A 27501-nucleotide genomic window follows, 5' to 3' on the forward strand; every position below is an offset into this window, starting at 1 on the left:
TTTTAAAGCTATAAAAACCACGTCAGAGGAAGATTTAAACTTTTGATGCAACAGATTGTTGCTGGGTAAGCAGTAATTACAGTGTATTGACCTAGCACAAATGGCAGCAGAATACATTAGAACAGCACAACACATCCTGCTGGTCTCAAGAGATTACCTTATGTACCAATTGAGCATTATGACTAGCTGTACACAGTCTGTAAGTAACCACTTGTGATTGTTTGCAGCTGGTAAGCCCTTCACTTTCAGCAGACAAACAAAACGAACCATACAGCCAGCCTTAACCATACACAAATCTAGCTACCACTTTCACTGCCACCGGGGAAAGGATAAGCGCATCAAAATCCAATGACAGAACTAGTTGAGCTGTTTTGGTGATGTTGTCAAGAGTCCTATCTCCTTCCACAGTATTCACAAAGTGTGCTTTTTAAACAAGGAAAATCAATGGGTTCCAGCGTGCCCTATTTCAACCAATTCCGCAGCGTACAACAGGCTGGATTTAAAGGTCAACTAGTTACCGATTGATGCTCCTAACAGGAAATTTGTCAGAAGTTACCTCTAAAGTTACTTTACAGTTCTATGAATCATATGCTGAGGAAAGCACTGATATTCTTGAAAGCAGACAAGTAAGCTTCCGTGTATATTTTCCTTAGCAGTCTAAAATTTTTTTCCCAATTCCATTTCATTTTTTATTAATGACTTAAAATTACAGCTTCACTGCTAAGATTCACTATTTACATTGCAGAACACTTCTGAATTGGTTAAATCACTTTTTAGAGGGTTCGGAAAACACTCGAGGGCTTTCAAATAAGACTTTCGTTCCATTTCCCTTTTGCAGTGAAGAGGCAGAGTCAGTTCAGCACACCAGAATAAAATAAGGAAAAGAAAAAACAACAAATTAAAGTAATATTCAAACCACAACATTTAGTTTATCTACATCCAGCTCAACAGCAACATTTATAATATCAATAATTTTTATCAGATTTTTTCTTTAGGGTACCTTTTTATATGTTCTGATTATTTACAACTGTACAAGCAAAGCACACACTTCCAAGTGCACATATTTAATACAGTATTGACTATTTGCATTTACAGATTTTTCAACAATCTGAAAAAGATCAACTGTTTAAGATCTTTAAGGTATATTACAAAAACTGCTGCTAGTTCCTGTACTACAGTATGTTTACCCAGTAAGACCAGTGACAATAGATACATACTGTAACTGAGTAATTCTGTATTCCACTCACGCTAACCCTCAATGGGGTCAGACCTCATTAACTCTAAGCTGTCTTGTACAAAAGTTAAGGCAAAGTCATTTTCAAGTTTAAATAAAATTCAAGTCTTTAAATATTGGATGGAAATAATTCTTTAAAAAATCAGTTGTTTAAATAAACATTTTTGTGGAATAAACTGTACTGTCATAGTCAGCAGGAATGAGTTTAGTCTGAACTTCCTGCAGTTTAAACACTTAAAGAAAAGCTTTAGGCATTTTTGAAACAAAAATAATTTATATTCAACTTTATTAGAAACTTGCTAATTTAGTGCATCCTTGTCCTTCAGAAAGCGCATCACTTCTAAAGTAAATAAGTGTGAGAAACCTCATCCCAGAGGTAAATATCAGGGATCTCTTCCTCCACCACACAAAACAAACACCATTATCTCACGTCTTGAAAAATTTCAACCTGTATGCCAATGCTTGTAGTTACAGGAAGGCGTCAACACGAAGCTGACTAAGATATGAACTCTTTCAAAGAGCACTTGGGGCAGAATTTAAAAAAGAAAAAGTCTACACAGAGCACAGGGGTAACCAGAACATACAGCACTGACTCAGCTAACTCCCTTACAAGCACAGGGAAGCTAAGGTTATCACAAGAAGGCTACAGTGCTTTCTCCTGATAACATCCACTAGTAGGCTTCACCACCATAGAAGCTCACAGACTTAGTTCTTTCTATTCACAATGTGCTTTGTATTTGCAAATTATAATATCAGTTTTATTCTGGAGTGAGAAGATGGTTACTCGCTTGCAGTAAGTCAAAATAAAGTGTTTTAGAAAGACTGCCATGGTGCTCCGTGGGATTCATTCTGTGTGTGCAAAACATCAAAAAAAGATTAGATTTTTAAAAATGCTAGAAACAACTACTTGTTTAACCTAAAAGTGCAAGTTCATTTGCTGACGTTTAGTACAGCAGCCCAATAAAAAAAAAAATACAAGGTCACATACTAATTTGTAAAATATACCTACTTCTTGCACTCTACACACTAGCTGCCGTTATCAGTCTTTTGGACACTTTAGATATGTACTTGCAGACCAGTTTATTAAAAATATTGCAGCAGCACATTTCTGCTTAACAGTTTAGAAAAAACTCACTATACAGAGCTTGCACTCACACAGCCACAGAGAGGCTTAATAAAAAGTTGATTCTCTTTTTTTTTTTTTTAAAGACAAATATTTTACATCCTGAAAAAAATAATCACACTAAGCTTCACCTCCAATTAAGCACCAACCTAAACGTAAGGTTTAGAACAACTATCCAGAAATATCCAGAAAAAATAGAATGTTTGTTCAAGAGGGGAAAAAGTATTTCACAGAAAAATAACTTGCAGGCATTGTTATATGCCTAGTATCACTGCAAGCTCCTAACCAGCAACTCATTCTCAGGTATCTTAGTGGGAACATGGGTTTAATTTGTGGGAAGCAGACCTCTTTGAATCCCTCCCAGGTGCTAGTTTCACTGTGGAGATTTTGGAGGGGTACTCTGTTCTTTATTTAAGCGTTTGCCAACAGCTGGAGGGGACGATCTGCGTCCTGACTGTCTTCTCTGGTCTTTGGGTTGTCCCGGATGTGACTTTGCAGGAGGAGGTTCTCTGTTTTTCTCTATTGTTTCTGTGGGCTTTTTTTCTTCTTTCCCACATGCTACAGTGTTTGGCTTCTGTTCTTTCTGTGGTTGCAATGCAGGAGGATCCTTAGTTGTTCTCTGGCAAATTTCTGCATAACTAGGTTTTCGCAGTTCCTGTGAAACCAATAGCAAACAGGACAGCAGAGATAAAGCCTCCAGAGGAAATATCATTTAAGTCATGAAAGGTAAAATATTTTGTCACAAGCAACTGCTGCGCTTAAATATGCAGATAAGAGTTTGAATATGAAGTTTACAGTAGTACAGAAAACAGGAGCAAGAGACAAGTTAAATACAACACAGTACTTCAGAAAATGGGATACTGTGATAGAACAAGAATTCCAATTCAAGTAAACTCTAAAACAACTGAAAGAGTGTGAACACTTCGGCTTAAATATCAAAAACATTAATACTTCTAACTAGAGGTTACTTCTGAATAAGAAGAGTGTTCAGGTAGAACTTCAGAAGTCATCTTGAATATTTAACTGCAGAACTACAATAATCGCAGGCCATTATCATAGACTGATTTTTGACATAGCTCTGTTTTTAGCAACACTTTAGGGTTTATTAATACTTGTGCAATAAATCACAAGGTTAGGCTGTGATTTAAGGATTCTCGGTTCATGATTTAGCAGCACTGGATAGCAATAGAAGCAATATTCTGTTAAAGGCATCAAACTGGATCATTAAGTGAAATAATAAGATCACTTACTATGGCAGCGCCATTGACTTGTACCGATTTACATGCAGTACTGAGTGTGGAAGAAGAAAGCCTTTCTGTACTCTGTGTCTCTCTCTGCTGTTTATCCACAACCTTGGAGTCCCTGTAAAGCATCCAGCAGGAACAAAGTGAAGAGAACTGAAACTTGAGGACAAATGATCAACCTAAGAAAGGCTCTAGAACTGTATCTGACTACGACTACAACATTAGATAGAGCGTGCCAGCAAGTTACAGCTACGATTAGCATTCCTTTTAAAAATATTATAAAATTATAAACAGAAGTTAGCATGGAACTTGACACAATCTACTATTTGGGATATTCTAATAGCATTTGGCATTCAGTTATTTTACTCCTGTTACTCAAACATCTGAATATGACTTGCAGATTTCAAATCAGGACTTAATGAAAACTTTATTGTGAGAACAATGATACTACCCACAGGATCATGCATTTACTCTATGCTTCGAGGCTACCTAAATACAAGACAGTAAGACTTTTGAAGATTTTTCTTTTTAATACTTGTCAAGATTAAAATACAATGTTAAACTTTTGTCTGTTGACTTAAGTCTGAATCATTATAGTAACACAATTCAGAAATTAAATAAAAAACATTTTCCCAATATTTTAATAGCTGTTTACAGTGTTACATTTGGCCTCCTGATGATTGAAAATGCAAACATGACAGAGTCATGCTTAGATATACACAGTTAAATTCTTACTCAGAAGACTGGGGTGGTGAAGGAGACCTTTCAAACGTCCTGGGCAATGTAGAAGCAGCTGGCAACAGTGGCTCGCGAGGAATTCCCGATGGAGTAGTGTTTGTACTTGCATCCACATTAATGTTCTGAAGGAGAAAAGAGGCAATCATAGTACTAATTAATATGGTTTGTGGATTGCATTAACTTTCAGGCAAACAGTTTACATGTTAAAAACGTAAACTAACTAAAGGAAGATCCAAAAGGGTTCAATGTACTGACTAGAACTATTTTTTTTCCCCTTACAATTATTCAGAAACACAAATCACACTATGGCTTTCACAAAAGTCTGAAGCATATTTCTTTCTTGAACATCTCTGGATAATAAAATCCAGAGAGAATTATGCACATGATGGTGACAAAGTAGTCTTTGCATCTGTTTACATCTCATAGTTTACTTACTACAACAAAAGTCTCCTGGCATTATGCACTAGAAATTGACTCCCGCAAAGTTTTAGAGTTAATGTTACCAATCATCTCAATAACTGGTGCTAAAACCCAAACAATCCTAAGAAAATGAAGTTTCTTCTAACTAGGATATGACCTGGAAGTCCCTTTTCTTATGATTATATTGCAATTTGCTAACAAGCAGAAGAGGCTTTTTCTGTAGCTCTGCAAAGGTTTTCTTAACGTCAAGTGATATCATGCTTCCAGATAAAGGCCAAATAGATTCACAACACACACAACTTTAAATTGTCACAAAGAAGAAAAAAGAAATAAGACTTCTTGTAGCTTGAAATATTTCTAACATTTTAACCATTTCACTTATTTTTAAACAGCACTGGGTTTTGTACTGCTTCTGATCTGATTGATTCTAAAACTAGCATTATTGCTAGAAAGAAGAGATAACAGTGGTAGGCAGAACACAGGCACAGAAGGAACAAAACACCATCCACCTCCTCCTAAGGCCAGTCAGCATACAAAGGTCACAAAACAAACTCCTTTAGTCACTGCTAGAAAAGAAAATAGCATTTGATGATGCTTAAATCAAGCAGTATACATTACTGCACTGGATCTAGCCCTGCTTTATCTGAAGTCAAAGTAGAACATTAAAAAGTAGACGTTTAGAAATAAAAGAACAGCTTCTGTTGGTTTACTCGCTATGATAGTATTTTCCAAGGCTTGAAACTGCAAGTTGCTGAGCATTCTGGCTCCAATTCATTGAAACACACAGTTACATGGTTACGTGAGAACAGGTTCAAGTGAAGCAGACACGCAAGTGCGGTTTTTAGGCCAAAAAACTCAGCCCCTGATCTGATAGAGCTCCAGTTCCCCAGTTAGAAAATGTGCGATGATTAACACCCCCTATTCCCCAGAGCTACTAAAAGAGCACTACAAAGCAAAGATCAGAAAGATAGTAAGTCCGGATAACAACTGCTGGGAATTATAGCACATAACTTCTCTCTGCTTCTGTACACAGGTCTTGCTGGTCTGTAACAAAAGTAGAGCTGCATAAATCTACTTCAGCATCCGTTCACTCTTCATCATGCAAAATAAAAATTGTTGAGATTAAGAAGAAAAGTTCCCTGTGTAAATTGGCAAGATTCCAGCATTAGCCTTACTTATAGAGCACAACTGCTCTTTGGAGCTAGTTACTGCTATCTTATTCATTATTCATGCCAACAAGGAAAGAGTGCAATCCCTCTCTTCGACACAGTGGTACAGTCATTAACTCATGCAAGGCAGAAAAAGAAACCACGATATTTGATAGAGCACTGTGGTAGTATAAACAGTGTCTGCCTGATATTAAGACTGCCTTTACAAGGGATAGGTGCAAATACATCACATTAAGAACAGTGCAAAGCAAGTAATAGATCCATAGGAACTGTGTGCTTTACACTGTAGTAGCAATAGTAGGTGTTGGAATTATGTTTAAAACCCGAAATATAATAGAAGTCACTTCATAAATAATGCTGTTAAAATATTTACACATGCACAAATCACGAGAAGAAATCACAATCTGGATTACTGGCTGACACTAAGTTAAACAGCGCTCTTATCATGGCACTACTCTGCATATTACCCCTAAACACAGCCTTGGAATGTTGCTGCCTCTTTTCTCATCAAGAGACATAATAACTTGTCCACATGATCTCCTTTGGATGGAGGCTCCCCTGCTACTTCCCCTTTCCTGTACAACAAAATGCCCTCCCTAACAACCCTGGGCACCAAGAAAAAAAAATAAATCTTTCTGCAGTCTAAGTTAACACTAGAGCGAGCAAAATAGTGCAGGCTAAGAAAGCTTCTGCTATCTGTTCCATAGCACACAGGGTTGTATCACTCTTGATGGAGAACATACTGACACACACAGATGGGTGTAGTAGAGGCAGTTCTAAGAAAGAAATCTAAGAACAACCATCGAACGTTAATTTTCAACTGCATTTCTACTACCCCTACAGAGCAACATTTGATTGCCAAATCATTCTGGTGTATTTTTATCTTACTGAGCAACATGACAACTCTTGGATCCAGCTTGTTTTGATATCTGTTCTTGTTCCAGCGATGATGTCTAATATACTAAGATTATGCAGGCAGCTTCTTTATATTTCAGTGCTTAGGAGTTTGTCACTTGAAAATGTTTCACACGCAAGACTTCCGAATAGGAGGAAAATTTACCATATATTTTTTAGGTCTATCAAAAAAACCATGAGCATCAGTAAAGAGCTCATTTTCTGATCTCTGCTATTAACATCTACTTATGCTGGTACACAAACTCTACCCCTTCTCAGAAAGAATATCCCAACAAATCCTCAGGTAAGAGTGGAAAGCAGCTACATTTTAACATTTTAACAGCTGTTTTTTTTTTTTTGTTTTTTTGAGGGAGGAGCTTTTCTGCTCTTCTCATGACCCACGCAAAACTGCAAACTTCTTCTACGTACAGTACACCAAATTTGAAGAAACAAGTAGTATGAAATTCTGTTCATTCTGTTTCCCCCCAAAAAATGAACACTGGCTACTCACTCTTTCTTTTGACGTTCCTATTACCACATTGGACAGTCTGTTTTCAAAAAGGTCTTCGGTCTTTAAATTGCCAGCAGCCCCAGGTAATGGAGGAAAGCTAGATAAACCCAATTCGAAGCTAGGAGATGGAGGTTTTGGGGGTGGTGGAGACTGTGTTTGGCCTCTCTGGAATAGAAATAACATATTGAGGTTACCACAATGGATTACAGACAGGAAGGACATAGGATTCAATGACATTTTGCTTTTGATTTATATCTGCAAGGCCCTAAAGAGGCCCATCCCGCCTCACTTCCCAAGAAAACCACACAGTACCCAGGAATTCATCTTCCATTGGTGCTCTTAAAATATTTCATTATATTTTAAGTGGGATGGTCTGGAAGCCTTAAAAATTTCAAATGCTTAAACTTTAGCACTACTGGTATAGTTAAGCCTTCTTCCTGACGCTTCCTTCAAGGTAGATGCTACACTGACGCAGGAAAATAGATTGTGCTGGATACCAGGACAAAATGAAAATATCAAGTCCATTTATGTGCAGTTGGTAACTTTCTAGAAGAAAGACAAGAATTAAAGAGAATCTTAATCATGTTTAGATACGCTAAGAAACGTCAAGATAGCATGCTTTGTCTGTAGTGCAGATGAAGACAATTTTCAACCAATTTCATCAATATGAAAAATGCAAATACAAGCATAGAATTATTTTTGAAGCACAGAATTATTCTAACTAGATCTAAGAGGAAAAACAACATCCCATACAAATACATTATAGGGTTAAAACGTGCACTACTTAAAGAGTTAAATGAGTATCATAGGCAAAAGTCCACTTACGAAGACTGCTTGCAAGGATTTGTATCTGTTATCCACATTGAAAAACTAAAATTCCTTTTGCTATGTGCTTCAACTGAAGTTATCCACTAACTTTGTCTATGTCATTTAACCAAAAAAGGGACTGTGTCCCAACTGTGCTAAGATCTCTGTTTCAGAACAGTAAAAGCAAAGTGATCTTTAAGATGCTTCCTATCTTGAGATGGAAAACAGTTACTGGTACATTGCTAATATGGTCTGAATGTGAGAACAATACTTCTGAACATAGAATAGGAAAGGTGTTGCATTGCTTTCTTTCTACGCTCTTCCTTTTCATGAAGAGCAATAGATACAAAACTACCCTCAAGGTCCCATCTTAGTACATTTTATGCCGGAAGAAATGCGAGTCATTCAGAAGTAGGGAAAGAATACAGACAGAGGTAAGAACAGCAGCAACTCTCAAACTGCTACTGACTGAGCAAATGAGAAGTCAGATAACCCATGAATGGGTTGTGTGGAGAAACTATGCTTTCCTAGCTCAAATCCTAAGAGGGACAAATTTTTCCTTTATAGAACAGTATTTCAAATCACAGCACTTCATTTTCTTAAACAGGACTGAAGTCCTGCAATAAATACTACTTCTAGATACTTCTAAATAGTCGCTCCTGAAAAGACAAATTAAGAGGGAAGTAGCCAGGATATATGGATGACTTGAATTAGAGGGACTAGGGAAAACTTAAATGTAAGTTAGGCTTCCACTTGCATAAAATTCTGAAGCTGAATTAACACAAGTTGAGTAGTTGTCTTACGTCTATGGCCTCAGATACAAATTGATCAAGAAGGCTCATGCACTTTCTCAAGCAAGCATGCAATCCACCCCAAGTGCTCTTTCTAAAAATGAGAAGCAGCCATAATTCCTTTCAAATAGAACTCCTTGTAGTGGTGTCCTTCATATTAACCACTACACACAAAACAGTATCCTAGATTCGAATGCTTCTACAGCTGGAATGGGTCAAACCTCAATCTCTTACTTCAGAATACACTACCTAAAGTGTTCACAGCTGTGAGTATTCAGCTGCTCTCATCTCTATTGAAGGTCTATTTTTGGACACTACAGACTAAAGTTTTGTTGGCCAAAAGACTAGAGTGAACATGTCTAAACAGGCTGCAGTTAAAGTCCGCTGCTGAGAAAAGGGAACTGTAGGTCTCCAAAGAAATCATGCTTTCAGTTTTTAAAGGTGTTTTAACTTTATATTTAGAGTCAGTTGATTACAAAGAGCCTCTCTGTTCACTAACTGTCCTAGGTAATCCTCTCTCTTTCTGTTCATTTATATGTCATTCCTGTACTACTTCCTTGTTCTTTCAGAGGAAAAAGAAAAAAGGGGGGGGAAGTTGATAGAAAAAGCATCAAGTAGCTCTGAAAGCACAGAAAAAATAAGTACTGACAACCCCATGTGTAATCTGATCTCACTAGCTTTAACAAGTTTGTCAAGAGCCAAAAGGAACCACTTGCCCTTTCATACTTTCTAAAGCCCGGATGTTCCTTTCATCCACGCCCCATTAAGCTACACAACAGCAGGAGGCACCGATACATAAATGCAACTGTTCCAGACCTTTGAGATACAGTCAGAGCTCTTGAAGTGATCTTACTTTGAAACTGTAATATCAATAATAAAATAATCCAGTAAGACTTCATGAAGTCTTACAAGGTGTGGCAAACAATGAATTGCCAAAAAGTAAAGAACTAAATCCTACAAAAATTTATTTTTCTTCTTCTACCCACTATCCAAACCAGCCTTTTCAAGCATCAAAACTACTTAGGTATTCACCTTGAATTTAAGTTCACAAAAGTTGTACTATTTCAAGCGTACTATTAGTGGTCCTGAACATCTCTGTGCCAATTACATAAGGAAAATCTACCTTACACACTCCATAAACAACAAAGATGACAATTTGGTTCCTAAAAAAACCCAGCTTTTTGTCCATATTGCAAGGGGAACTAGATTTTACTCCTCTCCTCAGAGTTGGGATAGAAAGGGAAAAAGCAAGGAGAGGTGTTACATTTAACAAACGGAAGTGACCACTTCATAACTAATATTCTAGCTATGCATTCTATGACCTGACCTATAAAATATTTTTCATGATCTACATGAATGAGAGTCAAATCTCACGTGTTTGAAACTTCAGGCACTTGGCCTTCTGTGAACAGTCACAATGACAAAAAAAACAGGAAGGCAAAAGTTAACTGCAATGATGAAAGGGCAATTTTAGTTTTGTCCCTTAATTCCAGAAGTCAGGAAAATAATCTCTGATATCCAAATGCAGTAAATTCATCTGAATTTAATGAGCTGCTATCTTCAGTCACATAGTTCTTGGGCAATAGCTTATCTCATCTGCTATTCCATATAACGTCCATAACATTGCCTTGTTACCCTGCACTTGAATTATAGTTGAATACAATCATGAAAACTCACTGTGAACTTGTCCTCCCTTTTCTTTCTGTAGCCATATGAGTTTTTCCTAAGGGAAAGAAAACAGTTATCAGAACCTTGCCTTTATGTGAGTAGAAAACAGGAGAAATTAGTTCTAATTATAATTTCATTCACCTTTGTTCTAGAGGAAAAAAACTTTATTTTAAAATAAAATAGGTAAAGATCTTTTAGGTAAAGATTTCTAGGAAGCTCATTAATATAAATATACAGATTTCTATCATGTTCGAGTAAGGATACACTGCTGAGTTAAAAGTATATCCCAGTATCAACTGCACAGAACCCCCACTGAATTTTACATTAACAGAAGTCTAACACAGGATCATCTGCAAACAACTCTTCCAATTCAGTGACTCAAAATTAGACAAAAAACACAGCCAACCCTAAGTAACGCTGCACAGAACTGCAGTGTATTTCAAAAAAACTGAAGACAGACCTGATAAATCCTCAGAATTGTTGCTACCAATTTTCAACTCCCCTGTTTTCTGCTCCTGTTTCACCCTCTGTTCCAAACTGCTTAACAATACGTTTTGCTAACTGCATGTAATCCTTCTTCCTCCCTTCATACTGATCTCTATCTTTGATGTTGTGAACATCTAATATGGGCAAAATTCTAGATTTTTAACTGAAAGTATTAACAATAAGCTGCAGTGAGCAAAGAAATGGTCAAACTGCTTCCAAGTCAAACAATATGCTAAAAACTTAGTTAAAATAGACAATAAAGTATAGAGAATTAGATGTATGGGTGTAAATAGCTCAACAGGTGTCATTAGTGGTAGGAAAGTATGCAATTCCACTTTGCATTTGTTCTATACTTAGGATATCCTCTGAAATGCTTTCCAAAATTTCAGCTTTAAGGACAGCCAGTCTCAGATTAAAATGAGAATGAGAACAATATTAATACCATTCTTCTTTACTAAAAGAAGCAGCAACGACAGTGTACTTCAGAAGACAACTACAGGGTACACTCACCTTCCTCGACCTAAACCAGGAGACGAGTCAACGCTGGTCTGCTCCATCCGTCCAGTTCCTACTTCCCTCTTGGTGTAACTCGTAGTAGCATTCTGCATCCGTGTCCTGTTTTGTCCTGGCTGCCGCGTCTGTGGACTCCTGACGCCATTGATTAAACGATCAGCAGAAAAGTTGAATATGGTAGGACTGTCTAGAAGCCCAGGTCCCCTTTCTGCACTGGGTATTGTATGTCGTATATGGGACTTGCTAGGATTCCTACAAATTCAAAAGTCATTTCAACATACGTACTATGATAGGTCTTCTGAGGACTAAGTCTACACAAAGAATTCAGAAGCAGCAAAATTGCCAGTCCTCTGTTGTATATTTCAGTTATAAGGATGACCAATACTCATTTTAACAGGCCTTGTGAACTACTGCATTAACTTTTTCACTGTATTTTCAACTGTGGCGTAACTAAAAGCTACTTGAAACTGAAAATACCAAATGAATAATCCTGCTGGTTACTTGCCATTTTTCAGAATTATTTTATCTGAATATGTTAAACATATTAAACAGACAAGTTCCCAGCTTTCAGGTATAATTTCATCTAGAAACAGCACCCTCGCTAACAATAGCAAAACCATCTGGCTTTTGGCATCACTTAACCTTGCATCAAGTTCACTTGTAAAATTTTCTAGTTAGATGGCATTTCTAAAATGAGCAGATTAAAGCCTCACATGCCAGGTAATTCAGCAGTATGTACAGTGTTAAAAGACAGCTGTACTTGCCTGTTCCTGGGAGGATATTGTCTGAGTGTAGTCAGAGGAGAAGCAGCAGGTTTGAAAGTTGGAGATGTGAACCCATTGATAAATCCAGTATTTGGAAATGGTGTTACCTAAAAAAAATTCAACACAAACTTGTAATCAAAGTAAACTGAGTATTTTCTTTTAAACTTTTATTTTATACCCTTTTGCACCGACAAGTATTTAATAGAATGCCTCCAGCAGCAACAGAGCATTTGCCCAGTGCCCATTTAGTGTAACTAAATGATGTGTCGTTGTTTGAGAACACTGCCACTACACACATTCCAAGTCTGATTTGCTTGAAGCACTGAAAAACGCTGAGCCAAAGCTCTCAACTGTAAGTAATGCTCCTATTTCATGCTACACTGTGAAGCACATCTGTTCTCTAATATGCATCTGTAAATATTTCTTATTTATATGCAAAATACTCCTTAATATAAACCTTCTCCATCAGTTACTCATTCTAGTTATCTTTCATAAGATACCTATATAAAGCCGAGAGAGCAAGTGGATGTTATGTGCACCTGATATTCTGTGCTTTGTACCATTTTAGTCCACATGTGATTCACTGTCTTGTTCCCAGAAAGAAAAAAAGCATTACTAAAGATTTGTTGGGGGGTGGGTACATGCCAACGTCTCATACTGACAAGATACCTCAATTTTACCATGTTCATAGTAATTTCCCCAATCTCACTAGCACACTCTTATTTCAAGTCTAAATGAAACGTACTCAAATACTACTATAGTAACAGCAATTGCTTGCCATTGGTTTCTCTCCACGTAAATAAAATGCAGAACACTAAGACCACATTTTCAATTCATGTTTACATCATGCCCTGGAATAAACTTCACAGTACCTTCTAAATATAATTAAATGATGACAGAGACTACTCCTAGAACAGCTGGCACTCAGTTTCCTACAAGCAGATCCTGAAGCTAATTCAACATTTCTTGCACCAGGCGGAAAAAATCACTAATTAATGAAAACAAAAATTAAACACCAAAGCTTCCATCCCAAACTACTGCTTGCCTAACCTATATGACAGCAAACACAACCTTACATTACAAAAATAGGCACTTAGGAGTTTAATGAAAGAACAAACTTTTATCAAAACATTGATTTGAAGTGGTTCCTGCTTTGATATTTACAACGTGAACACCATAAAATTCACTTGAAGTAAGCAAACAGCTACTGAAAGAGAATGGTGAAAAAGCACTGAATGAAGAAAAGGAAAATAAGTTTAACTCGTTGCTTAAAGCAACAGACATCCCTTCTTTCTTTAGAAGGACGAATGATCTTTCTGGAGAGAAAATGTTCATTTTCCAACAATACCAGAAGTGTTTATCTGCTTTCTGCACAAAACTCACTCAATTCCTCATACGTACACCTGTTTTCACAAGTAGTATGATGTAGCTTTTTCTTCAAATAGCATTAAGTACTTTATGAAGTAGTACGTCATTTTCAAATTTGGAAGCCATGTTGCCATACTCTAGTTTCAGAATTAAAACCATTTCCATGAATACAGTGTATTGAATCTCAAATTAGAGATGAGGAAGGACTGTCACAGCATTTATGATGAAGCAGAAGAGGATGGAAATTTATGGTACGTGTGTACACAAGTCTATATGCAAACTGCAATCCTATCTCAAGTAAATTATTGCAAGTGTCATGCTTCCTCTTGGTCCCTATTCTCCTCACAAATAATTTATTCTTATATACAGCTCTTTCTTATTGGTGTAAAATCACCACAGAGGTTCAAGAGAGATCACACTACATCTGTGTACACAAAACGCAGCCAAATGCCAAAGGGGAATGCATCCAACTAATGACAACATGCTGAAACAGCAGAAGACAATGCTCTGTTAGTTAGTTCTCTATTTTTACTAAGAAAGGTATCAGATCCTCAGTACTGGCAAGCTTTCAGTCTTCTCCCAAAAGCCAGAACTATTAAGCTTTTTGGGGTACGAAAAGTTCCAGGATGACATAAGGCAGATACACAGTGTTGTGCTTGAACCTGTGACCAGTTAATCTCCATCTTCTGCATCAGTGCCATCTGATTACTCCAATATCTCACAGCAAAACTGTACAGTAGCCAATCTTAGCATTTCTAGTGGAAGAACTGCATTCATTTTAGTTGCTGCTTAATAAGGTGGCTGTCTCTTGAAAAAACAGAGTTCACTACACTGCTTTGTCTCCTCCACATTCTTTATGCCCCTTACAAAGCCTTCCCCTGCAAGGGCTCAGCTGCCTTTCTTATATGTGAAGTGCTCAGCACACCAACTTTTTAATTAGTTTGCTGTTCAGTACACAGGAAGTTTGCTCAAGTTTGTTCAAGGACACTTTAATCCTATGCCAAAAACCTCAAAAAAGCTTCTAATTTTGAGCATTGCTACCCTAGTTTCTTTTAGCTGCAAGCAAAGAGGCACTGATGGAAGGGACAAATTGGTTCCAATACAGAACAACCTTAGTCCTCAAGTAATTAACTGAAAATCATATTCATATTAGCTTTCACAAGATGACAAAGGAAAATGAGAAACAGTGAAAACTGTTACAGTGCAGAAGCAACACTGCAGGATGCAGTAGATGCCTCAACACAATATGTAGAAGGCCTTACAGCTAGGACTTCTAGCTCTAAGGGTCATGACTTTAAGGAATTTCAATTAAAAAAATTAACCAATTTTAACTTGTTTTTGAAATAACAAAAAATGGTTTGATATTTTATTGACAAAAAAAAAAGAAAAAAGAAAAACAACTCCATGAAGTATTTTAACTCAGTAACATGTCAAATGGGGCAATTTAGCAAGTTAAGCTAGATCAAGACGCTATATTATTCCCACTTACGTTATTATATTAAATTTATTCAGTACATACCAGAATTTTGACATTCGCATACATATTCCAGTTCCAGCTAAGTAAGTTTTTTAAACCATTACAGAAATTTTTTACTTAGCCATTACCAAAAGAAAGCTTTGTGAATCTCTCAAAAATAACTTCTGCTCAAAAACTAAAAAGTGAAGAAGAGAACCATAGCCCAATTGGAAACCAGATGCTGTTCTCAATTAATCCTGTATGCCATGGGAAGAAGTCTGAATAACTGCTTTTCAACTAGACCCTGCATCTTAATCTCACTTTCAGGATACATATGCTTCCCAGACCACACCTCGAAACTTCACAACAAAAATAGCAACTCTGAGCAGAACACAGCTCTTTTGTAAGCAAGAGACTTACCAATGAAGGGTCAAGGTAGCTGTGCGTGGTTGACCAGGTCTGTGGAGCAATTAAACTGTACAATGGAAACTGCTGCTGGGGACTGTATACTGGAGGTAAGTAAAAGGATGTTGTGTAACGCTGCTGCGTGTAGATGTTCATATCCAGAGGTCTATATCCATTCTTTGGCAAAAATGTGTTTATAGCTATTGCCTTTGCTTTTATCCTTGCCTGCAAAGGAGATTAGATTATTTATTACAGCAGTCTTTTAGATTAATCAGGATGGTTCAAACTAGCAGATCTCAAACTTGACACTTGTCAGTCATTGCTTTCTCCCTCAAGGAAGGCAGGAACAGCTGAATGCTTCCCTGCTGATGCTGGGTTGAACATACTGCTGCCAGAAAGGAGGAAAAGGAGAAGTATAATAGCACGCACCACATTTCAAAACCAATCTCCAGGTCAAACATTTGTGAGATTGGACCACCTTAATACATATTAGAAAACATTAAGTAGAACCCCACAAAACATAGAACGTACACACAAAAATAAAATAAAGCTCTATTTACCTTAATGGGTTTTCCTTGGAAAGTTTTCACTTCTTCTCTAAGGTATCTGTAAGCCTTTAAAAAGTCATTGCAAAATTTGTCAAATATAATTTAAACAAAGGCAAGTAAGTTTTGACAGGCTAAGCCAAACAATAATTCTTGAAGTGTCTGTTAATGTTAGACTACAGAAAACCCTCATATCTAATCTGCATTCAGTGAGATTTAAGTTATCACTGCAGAAGTGCTTCAGTAGCCTTAAAACAAGATTTTCAGTCTTACAAATAAAGCATTTCAATGCGTCATCTAAAATATCAATGCTCTTAGCACATAAAATTATAGCTTTGGCCAGGAAGCCAGGATATGCAAACAAGATAAAACTTAAAGGGTTATATTTAATAATGCTGATAGCTGAGTATTAGCTAACGGGAAGCATTAATGTTTAAGGGATTTTTTTTTTTTTCTTTCTTTTAAGAGTTCTTACACATTTGTAATACAGCTTACGACCCAGTTTAATCCTCCCTTTATTTCACCCATTTTCTGTTATATTCTAAAACGCATTAAAAAAAAGCATTACCTGCTGTGCATCGGCTTCTGATTCAAATGTGATGAACCAGTTGTCATTATAGGCAAACTCACAGTTGATAAACTTAGGCAAATTATCACCTTTGAAAAGTGCTTCAACCTCCTAAGGAAAGAGGTTTTGACAAAAAGAAAGAAGTGCGTGAGGAAAATAAAGTAGAAAAAACAGCAGTTTAAAGTACGAAATCCTAGAATTCCTTGTAAGTACTTTTCAGCTTATAAAACAGGAATTGAGGAGAGCAATTGTTCTGAAGTTTGAATGTTAACTCTCTAAGCTCCCCATTAGATAGGAGAAATAAAAACAAGCACTGTCTAGGACATGTCACAAGTAGAAGTTGCTTGCTCCCTTGAGATCAGGGGGGATAAGTTATTTAGGTGAATGAGAGAGACTTAAATTTGGCATCAAGTAGCTTCTGAATAGCTGTTCTATCTTTCCTAACACTACCAGCTAAAACCACTTCTTGGCCACTCTTTTTGTGAGGCACCAGTGTCCCTCAAGTGCATGATATTTCCCTTCTCTACGAATCCATGGAATCACACACAAACCTGCCCATACTGCACAGGATAAGAGATTGCTGCCCCTTTAGCAGAAACTTGGATGCTCACTTTAACTCAAGTGGCTACAGATGAGTGTATCTGAGAGCAGTACTTATCTTACCTGAAAAAATAAACTGCTAATTTCTATATTAAAATACATCTTTGATTTCTTAAAATCATTTCACATACTATTTATTTCTGTCACTAAATGAAGACAAGCAGCATCAAAAAGCAATGCAGCTTGGGAGGACCTGCAGTTTGTTGCAACACTGCTGCCTAAATAAAGCCTGTCCATGCTAAGTCAGAAAACAAATCCCATTCAGTTTGAATGATTAAATCTAAAATTGTCAGACTGGAAAATCTAAACACAGTATATAAAATACCTCCCTAAGACAACCTATTTTGAAAATGAAGACTTCTCAGAATTTTGCTAGTGTTTTACTTGTAAGCATTTAAGAGAGACTCCTTAATGCTAATATATCCAACATGATAAACCGGTGACAGCAAGAAAAGCAATCTAAGATATTAAAAGCTAGGCAGTGTTTGAAAGGCTAAATTTCATTTAGAAATTTAAAAGCAACAGCTATTTTAAAGCAATGTATATAATGCAGAGCTTCCCTCTGATTCCTTTTAGCATCTTGTTTTACACCTCTGTATATTAAGGCCATTTACCTTACTGTAAATTTTTAATGTAGCAGTACTACTTAGACATTCAAAGAATCCACCTCACTACTCTTATACTAGCTCCATAAGCCAGCAGAATCATTAGCAACCTGCCTGCACCCTTATCTTCAGCATTACGGAAACATCTGCAAAGCTTTTTAGTAAAAAATGTAGCAATGATGTTTTCCATTCTAAGACATATCTTTCCTTGTTTTTGTTTGCTATTTATCCAAGTTGCTAAGAGTTCAGTGCGTACAGAGAAGTCAGAGTCCGAGAAAATAATGCTCATCTCTCCTGAACACAGCAATACCAGTTATTCAGCCCACTGTGGAGCTACAGATTCTACCACAGTCTTCCTACGAGTGACATGCTTCTGTCAAATACCTGCTATCCAAACAGTCGCTACTAAGACTTAGAAATGCACTTAATTGTTAAGAAACATAATATTCTTATTGAAAGCTGGAAAAAAAAAAACTTCCAAATCTTCAAAGAGAAAGATTCCTTATTGAACAGTTACTCACTTCAATGGGGGTAGATTCAGGAACTTCACGTAAAATCACAATACAGCGATTCTGATTTGGCCTAACTTTCTCTCCCTTCTCATCCACTTGGACTAAAGGCAACGCTAAGAGAAAAAAGAAATGTACTTCAGCTGTCAACAATCATAACAACATGGCATACAAGAAGAAGCAGTGGACAGAGTTTTACAGTACAAACTTGTTAGCATTGAATATTTTTGAACATTTAACATTAAAACAAATTGAAGATAACTGATATTTTCAAATATAAATCTGAACAAACATTCCCTAAACTCTTCAAACCCTTTCTGGTCTTTCACATTAAGAAATCCCAATTCATTAGCTATTCCTTTTAAGCTGCACATTAAGTCTTGTTCTTTCTTGATTCCTGCCTTAGTGGCAACATCCAGTTTCCTTTTCTGAGAAATTAAATTCGTGCTATTCTTATTTGCATACAATACTTCATATGTGAAGTAGATCTCACTGTAAGTGTGATGATCTAAACTTGAAGATGCTTAGTCTATTTAAAGCTTTATAGGAAAAGGATAATTTGATTGTAATGTGACAAACAACAAAAAGATACTGAATATCTAATAGAGTCCTACAGCAATAACCAAAATGCTTTCTAGTACTGAGCAATTTTTACTTACATCTCAGCACTTCAACAATCAAATCCATATCAGTACTGAGTTTCTTGACATGATCGAGGTTTGCTACTGTCATTATTGGCACATACTGATCACTGTCCATCTGTGATATAAGGTACATGTCACTGGCAAGATTTTCTCTGTTGGAAGAAAAAAAATGGGGACATGTCATAGACATAACTTTTCCTAATCTTTAATGAACTTGAGACAAAAGCTCAGTATCACAAAGTAGAAGGCAGACTCCTGCAGTAAGCTGTATTTTCAGTGTTTTCACCTGTTCCCCAGCCCATTCACTTATCACGTTCATTTGGTCTGCCTGACAGAAATCATGAAAATGGCATTTTGTCCCCCCTCCCCCCCACTTCATGCCTCAGTATCAGCATCTTCCTGTTCAGGCAGCTCTTTACCCCCACAAGCATGAAACACTAAATTTAACACTTCAAATGACTACTGGGTGTAAATGATGATGCAGAAGTACATGGATTAGGAATTGTTCTGTGTTACTAAAACAGGTGCTCAGGATTTATTATTATTATTATTTTTAACTACAATACAAGCCCCAAGAACAGTTAATTACAAATGAACTGCTTTGATGACCTTGCAGTCTACACTAGAACATGTACTATTCAGAACCAATAACTTTTTTTTAGCTGATCCTTACTTTAAAGGAACCTACACGCACAAAAATGCTAGTTTGTATCAATGCAAATTTTGAAAGGTGAGCTTACCCAAAGCTCATCAAATGGATTAAGCTACTCACTTTTAATTTGCAAAAGAAACCCAATAACAGTTGTACAAGCACTTAGAGATCACATGAATTTTAACAACTCTTATTTCAAAGTAGTACATTTACTAGCTTATGTTTTAGGCCAAAAAGAACCCTAAGAGGTATATCAATATGATATTCTGGAATGTGTGTGCTAGTTCCTCTAAATTCTCATGCTTTCCCCACAGTTTTAATTGGTTGGAAATTCATTCCAAATTCATGCCAAATTAGGTATGGGACCTTGTTAGTCATCCACTCATTTGCTATATTCATACATACCTAGATAAGCAAAATTCCAGTGTTTTTTTCAGTAATTCTCGTAGATCTTCCTGACCTTCTGGCAGCAATTGTTCATTTCCACCTGAAATTTAATAAAATTTAAAAGTTTTCTAATTTGAAACAGCTTTAGAAGAGCAGCTTCAAACATATCAGTAAATACTGAATTCATTTAACTCACACCTGCTTTTCAGCCTTACGAAACTAACCAATTCCTAACTGACTAAACCCAAGAAAACAGCAAGCAAGCAATGCAAAGGCAAATCATTTCCCAATCCCAGCCTTGCTCTAAATTCCCAATGCACTAATTCAGAAAAGTTGGTTTCATATCTGCAGTTATGAAATACCAGCGGTTGTGATCAACAGAAACACCCAATACATTTTCTTCTTCCTCACCTCTCATCTTAGTTCAAGTAGTAATCCTATATGCATCTAGCAGACCTTCTGTCCCATGAAATATAAGCAGTTTAATCCTTACACTGTTTTCCAGGAGTTTCTTAAAACATACCATCTGGTGTAGACTACAACTGCTAACAACTATATTGAACCATGGAAGTCAAAGAAATTAGACTAAGTTGTTGCTTATGTTAGAGTTTTAACAACAAGACTCATCTTTAAGTCACCACATTAATATTTGTGAACGTATTACTTGAATTTCACCTCTGCGCCTGACCCAAATATGAAGCATGAAGCTTAGGTATGTAGATAACTCAATGTAAATATACTAAGAACCCGCATTCAAAATAACATTACAGAAGACACTAATGAGTTACATCCAAAAGTTACAATAGTTTCTGTAGCTCATGAGGCCAATTTTGGGGAAAAATACAGTTTTTAAACATGTTTAAGTCCAGAGCAAAAAAAGAGATGCTTTCTGTTACCTGTCTGCGTGGTTTCATGCATAGACTCATACTCAGAATGATCAAGAGCCAAAGAGTTCATATCTGTCTGGTCTGACACCAAAACAGCTGGTGATGACTCCTGCAGCTCTGTCAGCACCGCATTCTGATGCTTTTTGTCACCATCTCCTTTAGCATCCAGTCCTGCAATGGAGATCATAGAAGTAACACACACTTTCAAAAAGTCCTCTTTCTGATCACAGCAGCATCATGTGAGCAGTTGAAACCAGATCTGAAGCGTTAAAAGTTGCCTGCATGGTTGCATTCATTTTTATTTATTTTTTAATACAACATTGAAAAGGTTCTGCACTGAATTTTAACTTTTGCTTGAGCAACAGCTAAATACAATATGATTTTTACCTTCTTTACATGAATCTGGAGGCTGGTCAGGTATTTCTTCCCACGTTTTGCTCACACTACCATCAGTGGCACCACTTGCTTCCAAATGTAACATATGATTTCCCCACACCTTTGCATTAGGATTTAACTCAGAAACCTTGGCTGACTCCTACAAAAAAAAATTTTTTTTTGTTATACACTTCATGGATATATAGCACATACTTGTGTACTTATATGTATATATGTATATAGTTACAGTATCAGATGTACATCTCAATATAGTAATGTCAGGTTTTTTCACATCTGAGTATACTGACTGAAGTCCAATAATGATTTCAGGTACAAAAGTAACTAAATTGTACAGCACCAAATTCAGATTATGAAAGACCAGAAAAAATTAGCCACGCAGCAAACAAGAACTCATTTTTTGCTTCTGACAAACTAACAAACTTGTACTTGCCTCGTACTTTACTAGACTTTAGGCAGTTCTCTAATATACATTAACACTAACTGGTTTCATTCTGTTTCTGCAAAAGAACACTTAAAGAAAATATAAAACCATGCTTGTTCTCCCTTTAGACTCAGTCATCTGCAAGAGTTTTAAGGAAGTATTAGGTAAAATTGAATGCAATCAGACATACGTGATTAGTATTGTTATTTACAGAAATAAGCAGAGTGTTAACAAAAAATTAGAGTAATTTTTTTCCCCAGATAGGACAAAAGGAATCAGTTAACAGTTTCAGTTAAATTGTTTGGATCTACCTTTTTTTGACCTGGATTAGAAATAGTTAAACTTAATGGTAACGTATGTTGATATATAATCATTATATATACGGTTATATCTGCACTTCAGAGACTGCTCTCTGCAGTGCCAGCAACTACAGCGCTTCCATCAATAGCACAAGACAGTGTTGTCTTGTTTTGCTACTGCTCAAGCAAGACGCATGAAGTTATCCCATGTTCACGCCTTCGGCGTGCATTAATATGATTACTGTGTTGAGAAAGAGCGTTGCTCGTGAAATCAGACACTATTTATACTTACTTTTGTTCAGTGAATTAAGGGATGCTTCAAAAGTTACCTAGTTCAAGACAAGCATCATTGTATCTCCATGAAGCTTTGATTATTCCGAACATTCACATCCAGGTAAATTACTATCATGGAAAATATACTCAAAAGATAGTTTTTTTTAAAAAAAAAAAAAGAAAAAGAAAAACTAGAGATCCAAGGAGAGTGATCTCAATTTAAACACATGTACTGAGTGACAGAGAAAGGGCTGGTAAAATGTGAAAAACATGCTGGACATTGGTACTTTCATAGTAAGGATTCAAAGATGACAGCAAGTGCTACTAGTTTCCATTTTATTAAATGCAAAAAGCTTCCCTAGAAGATGAACTTAGGTGCTAGTGAGATCTGCTTCTGGCACTTCAATTGCTGGACAAGGTCAGAGCAGCTGCTGTAACATGGTCACTGCAGAGAACAATACTAAGCAGTGGCTCTGCCCAAAGGCAGAGGATGAAGAGCAGCAGCTGCCACAGGTCAGGTTTGTTTCTTTCTTAACCCAGGTAGCCAAAATGCAGTCTAGCTCATTCCCATGCTTCTCCTGTAGCCATTTGTTTCTACAGCACTTTGGAAAAAGATCTCCAGAAGTGAGCAAAAGGTTTTCTAACTGCTATCAAGCAAGAACTTTAAGACTTCAGGAAATCCACAAACATTTTTTTCCAATACAAAGATAAAGAGCACAATTAATTGTGTTCCACACATGGAAGTGCTCACCTCCAGTTCATCTAGAATTGAAAACTTGCAATCAAGATACCCTACCCAAGACATTCAAGCGTTAAGACAAGGTAAGCAACCAAAAATGAAAACGAAATATCAATATTTGGTAACATTTTGGACTCTTGCATTCTGTTTAACATTCAGCTTTGCAAAGGAAAGAAATGAGTAGTCAGCTTCAGGATAAAAAAAAAAACAAAACATATGAAACTAGCTAACTATTAAATGAAAACAAAGTTTGACTTAGTTTATTTCAATTTAAGCTCCAACCTAAAGATTTAACATCAAATCACTTGTGTAGAATACTTACAAATTCATCTTTATCTTGCCAGTCCCAAATACCAACATTCTCTAGAGCTAGCAGTTGATAAGGGTATCTTCCCACTGCATATGAAGCACCTGTTAGATCTTCAGGTTCGTTCTGGAAGCCTTCACCATCGATGCATTGTCTGTCATTCTTTACAGTTCCATTAAGAATTGTATTATTCCATAAAAAGCCCATCACGTATTCACCATTACCAGCAGTGATAGTATCAGGAAACAGCTGATTTGTTAGATCAGCACTGCCACTCGGGAGACTTACACAATGTGACCACATTTCAACTTGGGGATTTTGTCTGTCCAGTTTATAGGAATATTCTTGGTTACTTGATACATCTTCCATTGCATCTAATACGCACTTCTCACTTTTCACTCCCTGAAATCCTTTGGCAACAGCACAAGTACTGTGTATTTCATATGAAGGAGTAGCAGCATATTTATCAACCTGCTCTGGGTCAACAAAAACTCCAAGTTCTTTGTTTGAGAAAACCTTGTGATCTGACTGCACGTGTTCACAACTTGTGCTCGAGTCTTTCACTGGAGTGTTTAATATGTAACTGGCGTCTTTTAGTTCAGTAGTCTCAGCTTCTAGCTTTAAATTCTCAGTGGCATAGGCTCCTACAGCACCAGATGACAAACTAGAAACAGTGAGATTTTCCTCCTTGGAGTCAATACTGACACAGTGTTCTACTTCATTCTGAAGATTACATTCATTTATGCCACAGACACTTTTTTCAGGAGTTTCCGGTTGTATTTCAGTGAATGGACCAAAAGGAACTTGACTATTCCCAAATTCTGGTTTTGGACTGACACAGTCAGATGTCTGATCCTCTGCCACTGGTTTATCGTGCACATGAGAATATGAATTTTGACACAATGAAGGTAAAAAATTAGAGTCGTTATGAAAAAGACTATTAGTATCTTCAAGAGTTTTAGAGTCATTTATCAGCTTCCCACTCCCGCACACACAGTTGTCCAATATTACAGGTAGAGTGTACTCACAGTAAGTACTTCTATCACGAGTCAAGTCTTTTCTGAAATTTAAGCTGTTGCTGTCATGATCAGCAATGTTAGCATCAGAATTGTGTTTTGCATTTTCTGCCTCGTTGTTAATTGTTTCATTTGGGTGAACTTCAGCGTTTGTCTGTTTCACAGATTCTATTATATCCCCAGCTATTGTGGCTAGGTCAGTCCCTGCATTCCACTGATTTTCCATTGCATAGAAGGAACATACATCCTGATGTTTATCTTGACCACAGTTCAAGCCCATTTTGTTCACGTCCTCATGCTCCACAGACACAGAAGAGACATTGCTTTCCTTATCTGAATTTGAAAAGCTGTGTACTTTACCTTTATTCTCTGGTGATTGTAGCAAAGTCTGAAATTCTACGCTGTTTTTCTGTAGGACTATTTCATCTGTTCTTGCATTATCTAGTTCACGAGATGACAAAGTACCACCACTTACCCACGACTGAGTTCTGCTGAAGCTACCAGCTTCTTCAAGCACGTTGTCCTTTAGCTTGGTGCTTCTCATACAGACATCTTCCTCTATGCTCCGAAGGGACACCACTTCAGCTGGCACCTTGCTTTCAGTACAACCCTTAATTTGAGTTTGAAAATCAGAACTTTCTTCCATGCTTTCATGCATTTCAGTCATATTCAAAGTTTCAAGGTTATGCAGAACTGTACCTGTGCATTTGTCTGTATCTTTCAAGAATTCTTCCAAAACGCTGTGATGTTCACTAGAGCCAGGTGCAAGATTTTGGCTATTGTAACACATGCTTTGAAATGTTCTCCTTTCCAGATATGGGTTTTCTTCACTTTCTGGCTTTAGGATGAAGCATTCTTCAGCACTTTTTTCTGCACGTTGACTCATCAAAAAAGAATCACTGTCTGTTTCATGCAAGTCTAATAATTTAAAGTTACCCCTCATATTCTCTACCGGTTGTTTACTGTTTACAACACCTGAGGGATGCAAGTTTAAACCATTCAGTACAAAATCAGAATTACTATCTCCCTCAATTGTTCCTGAATTGCATGGTTCAGTTTTTAATGATACACTAGAAATACAATCACAAACACGCTTCATGTTTTCTGAATTAGGGCTGTATTGGTCCTCTCCAGCAGAATTCATGGTTTTTACAGAATCACAAGTTCTACAAAATGATTCATCCCAACTGACACCATTGCATGTGTTATATTCCTCCTCTTGTTGACTCTCAGGAACAACTTCATTGCACAATTCTGCTCTTAAACCATTTGTTACTACACTGTCCATGTTTAATCTGTGCATCTGACATTTGTCAGTCAGTGAGCTATTGTAAGACTGGATGACCATGCTACAGTATTCCCCAGTTTCCTTATTCTGCACATTTGATCTATCCTCATTTTTACACACAGACAGATCTTTCTGTGAATTAAGCTTAGCTTCCACTTGTGCTGATTGCTGCACTGGAAATTCCCTCTCACTGTCTAAAGGCCATGCCATGCTGCGCATTCCTTCATCAGTAACAGCTGAGTTATCTACGTCTGCCGCAATCTTTTCATGCATGGTAACTGGCCCCTCTTCATCACCTCTAAGATCTTCAGCATCTACAACACAAATACTGTAGAACTCCCTCTCTTTTGTATGTTGTTTGTTGTCTGCATCAAGATAAGAAAAGGTTGGAGACATCTTTCTAAGTGAACCTGAAGCTTTTTGTAGGCTGTCACTCCTGTTGTCTTCAACATTAACTATCATTGTATTCTGTATTGAATGGTTGCATGCATCATCATCAAGGAAATTTCTATTTGAGGAAATTTCATCCTGTAAGCCTCTGTCTATGATGGTTGGTATACATGAAGTAGAAATATGACCAAACGAGCAATGCTCTTCTGTGGCTATGTTTTCATTATTATTATTACTACTATTTTCTATATTGCTCATGTGCTGACTACTCTTAGGTTTTTCACACGCATCTTTTTTAATCACCTTATCTTTCTTTTGTTCACTGTTCTGTAGGTTTTCATATATACCCGAGACCTTCGGAAGGTGACTAAAGGAATTTAAAAAGCTAGAAGGTCCATCATATGCTCTCCTAGAGCTCTCACAGGAACTATTCTCCATACTTTCATACGACTTATATTTTCCTTTTCTATCCCAGGGCCCAGATTCAGAATTTAACACTGCGCAATCGTCGGTACGAACAGATTCAATGCCGGCTACCACAGATTCCCCATTAACTGTCCTTCCCACTGAATGCAGATTCTTCCTTTCTACAGCCCCTAAAATTGAAGATAAAGTTTTACTTATCCTTGAGTCTGGGGCTTCCTCTTCCTCAGGTTTTTGTAACAGGCCAGTTTTCTCCTCATTTGTGCTGTTACTCAACTCCTTACTGAAGCAGCAGCCCATGTTTAATTAGTGTCAAAGGAGCCTTCTCATTGCGAATCACCCTCCTCTATACACTAAGCTAACTTTCTACTGCTACTGAGGAGACAAGCCAACACCCAGCTGCCAAAAATAGCATACTTGAAAACCATGCAGGGGTTCATATGTCAGTGCCACTCAAAGTCCAAATCCCAGTTGCTGAGCAATGTTTTCGTATTTCATCATATGCACGGTAACATTCAAGCCAAATAATTTTCCTAATGAGATTACAGTCTGTTTACAAGTGTTACTAAGTCTTACAAACTTCCATTGTTCAATTTCCTGAAGTTTCCTTCATCTAAATTTCTAAAATATTTAAATGGCACCTTCCACAGTGTCTGTGTGCCAAAAAACTGCTTGCCTTCCAGTTTAACATGACTCCCACCTTATGTACAATGCAGACTGCCTTCACCTGTTTAAACCCGATTTAAAGGCTAAACTAGTAGAAGCAATTACATCAAAGAAGTTCTGTACCATTTCCTCCTTCTCTCTCCCTCTCTACAGCTGAATCTACACCAAGATTACTTCTTTAGGAAAAACAGGCTAAAGATAGATAAGACCTCATGTATTCCATTGAACAGTCATTGTACGTTATCAGAATCTAATTTTGTTCCAAGGCTCTTTTTTTTTTTGTTATCTGCATGGA

At 37.0% G+C, this 27501-nt stretch overlaps 1 protein-coding gene across 7 annotated transcripts in view; it reads right to left on the reverse strand.

Moving 5' to 3' along the window:
• The window catches only part of LARP4B (La ribonucleoprotein 4B), a 51881-nt gene continuing 24380 nt past the window's right edge, over nt 1–27501 (reverse strand). Inside the window, exons 1-17 of one of the 7 annotated variants that reach the window (XM_010712411.3) lie at nt 25139–25207; nt 24915–25049; nt 21376–21523; nt 20998–21159; nt 20120–20201; nt 19078–19214; nt 18431–18534; nt 16705–16815; nt 16152–16205; nt 15607–15816; nt 12363–12469; nt 11596–11850; nt 10609–10654; nt 7334–7498; nt 4337–4461; nt 3608–3719; nt 1–3021 (exon numbers count right to left, since the gene is read on the reverse strand). In XM_010712411.3, the coding sequence (XP_010710713.1) occupies nt 2731–3021; nt 3608–3719; nt 4337–4461; nt 7334–7498; nt 10609–10654; nt 11596–11850; nt 12363–12469; nt 15607–15816; nt 16152–16205; nt 16705–16815; nt 18431–18534; nt 19078–19214; nt 20120–20201; nt 20998–21159; nt 21376–21523; nt 24915–24983 (2178 nt within the window). In that variant the 5' untranslated portion in view covers nt 24984–25049; nt 25139–25207 and the 3' untranslated portion in view covers nt 1–2730. Of the gene's footprint in view, nt 3022–3607; nt 3720–4336; nt 4462–7333; nt 7499–10608; nt 10655–11595; nt 11851–12362; nt 12470–15606; nt 15817–16151; nt 16206–16704; nt 16816–18430; nt 18535–19077; nt 19215–20119; nt 20202–20997; nt 21160–21375; nt 21524–24079; nt 24287–24914; nt 27232–27501 lie in introns of those variants that run through there. The other 6 variants (XM_010712408.3, XM_010712406.3, XM_010712407.3 and 3 more) reach the window with 6 other exon arrangements.

This window comes from Meleagris gallopavo, chromosome 6, assembly GCF_000146605.3.
Source record: "Meleagris gallopavo isolate NT-WF06-2002-E0010 breed Aviagen turkey brand Nicholas breeding stock chromosome 6, Turkey_5.1, whole genome shotgun sequence".
NCBI lineage: Eukaryota > Metazoa > Chordata > Aves > Galliformes > Phasianidae > Meleagris > Meleagris gallopavo.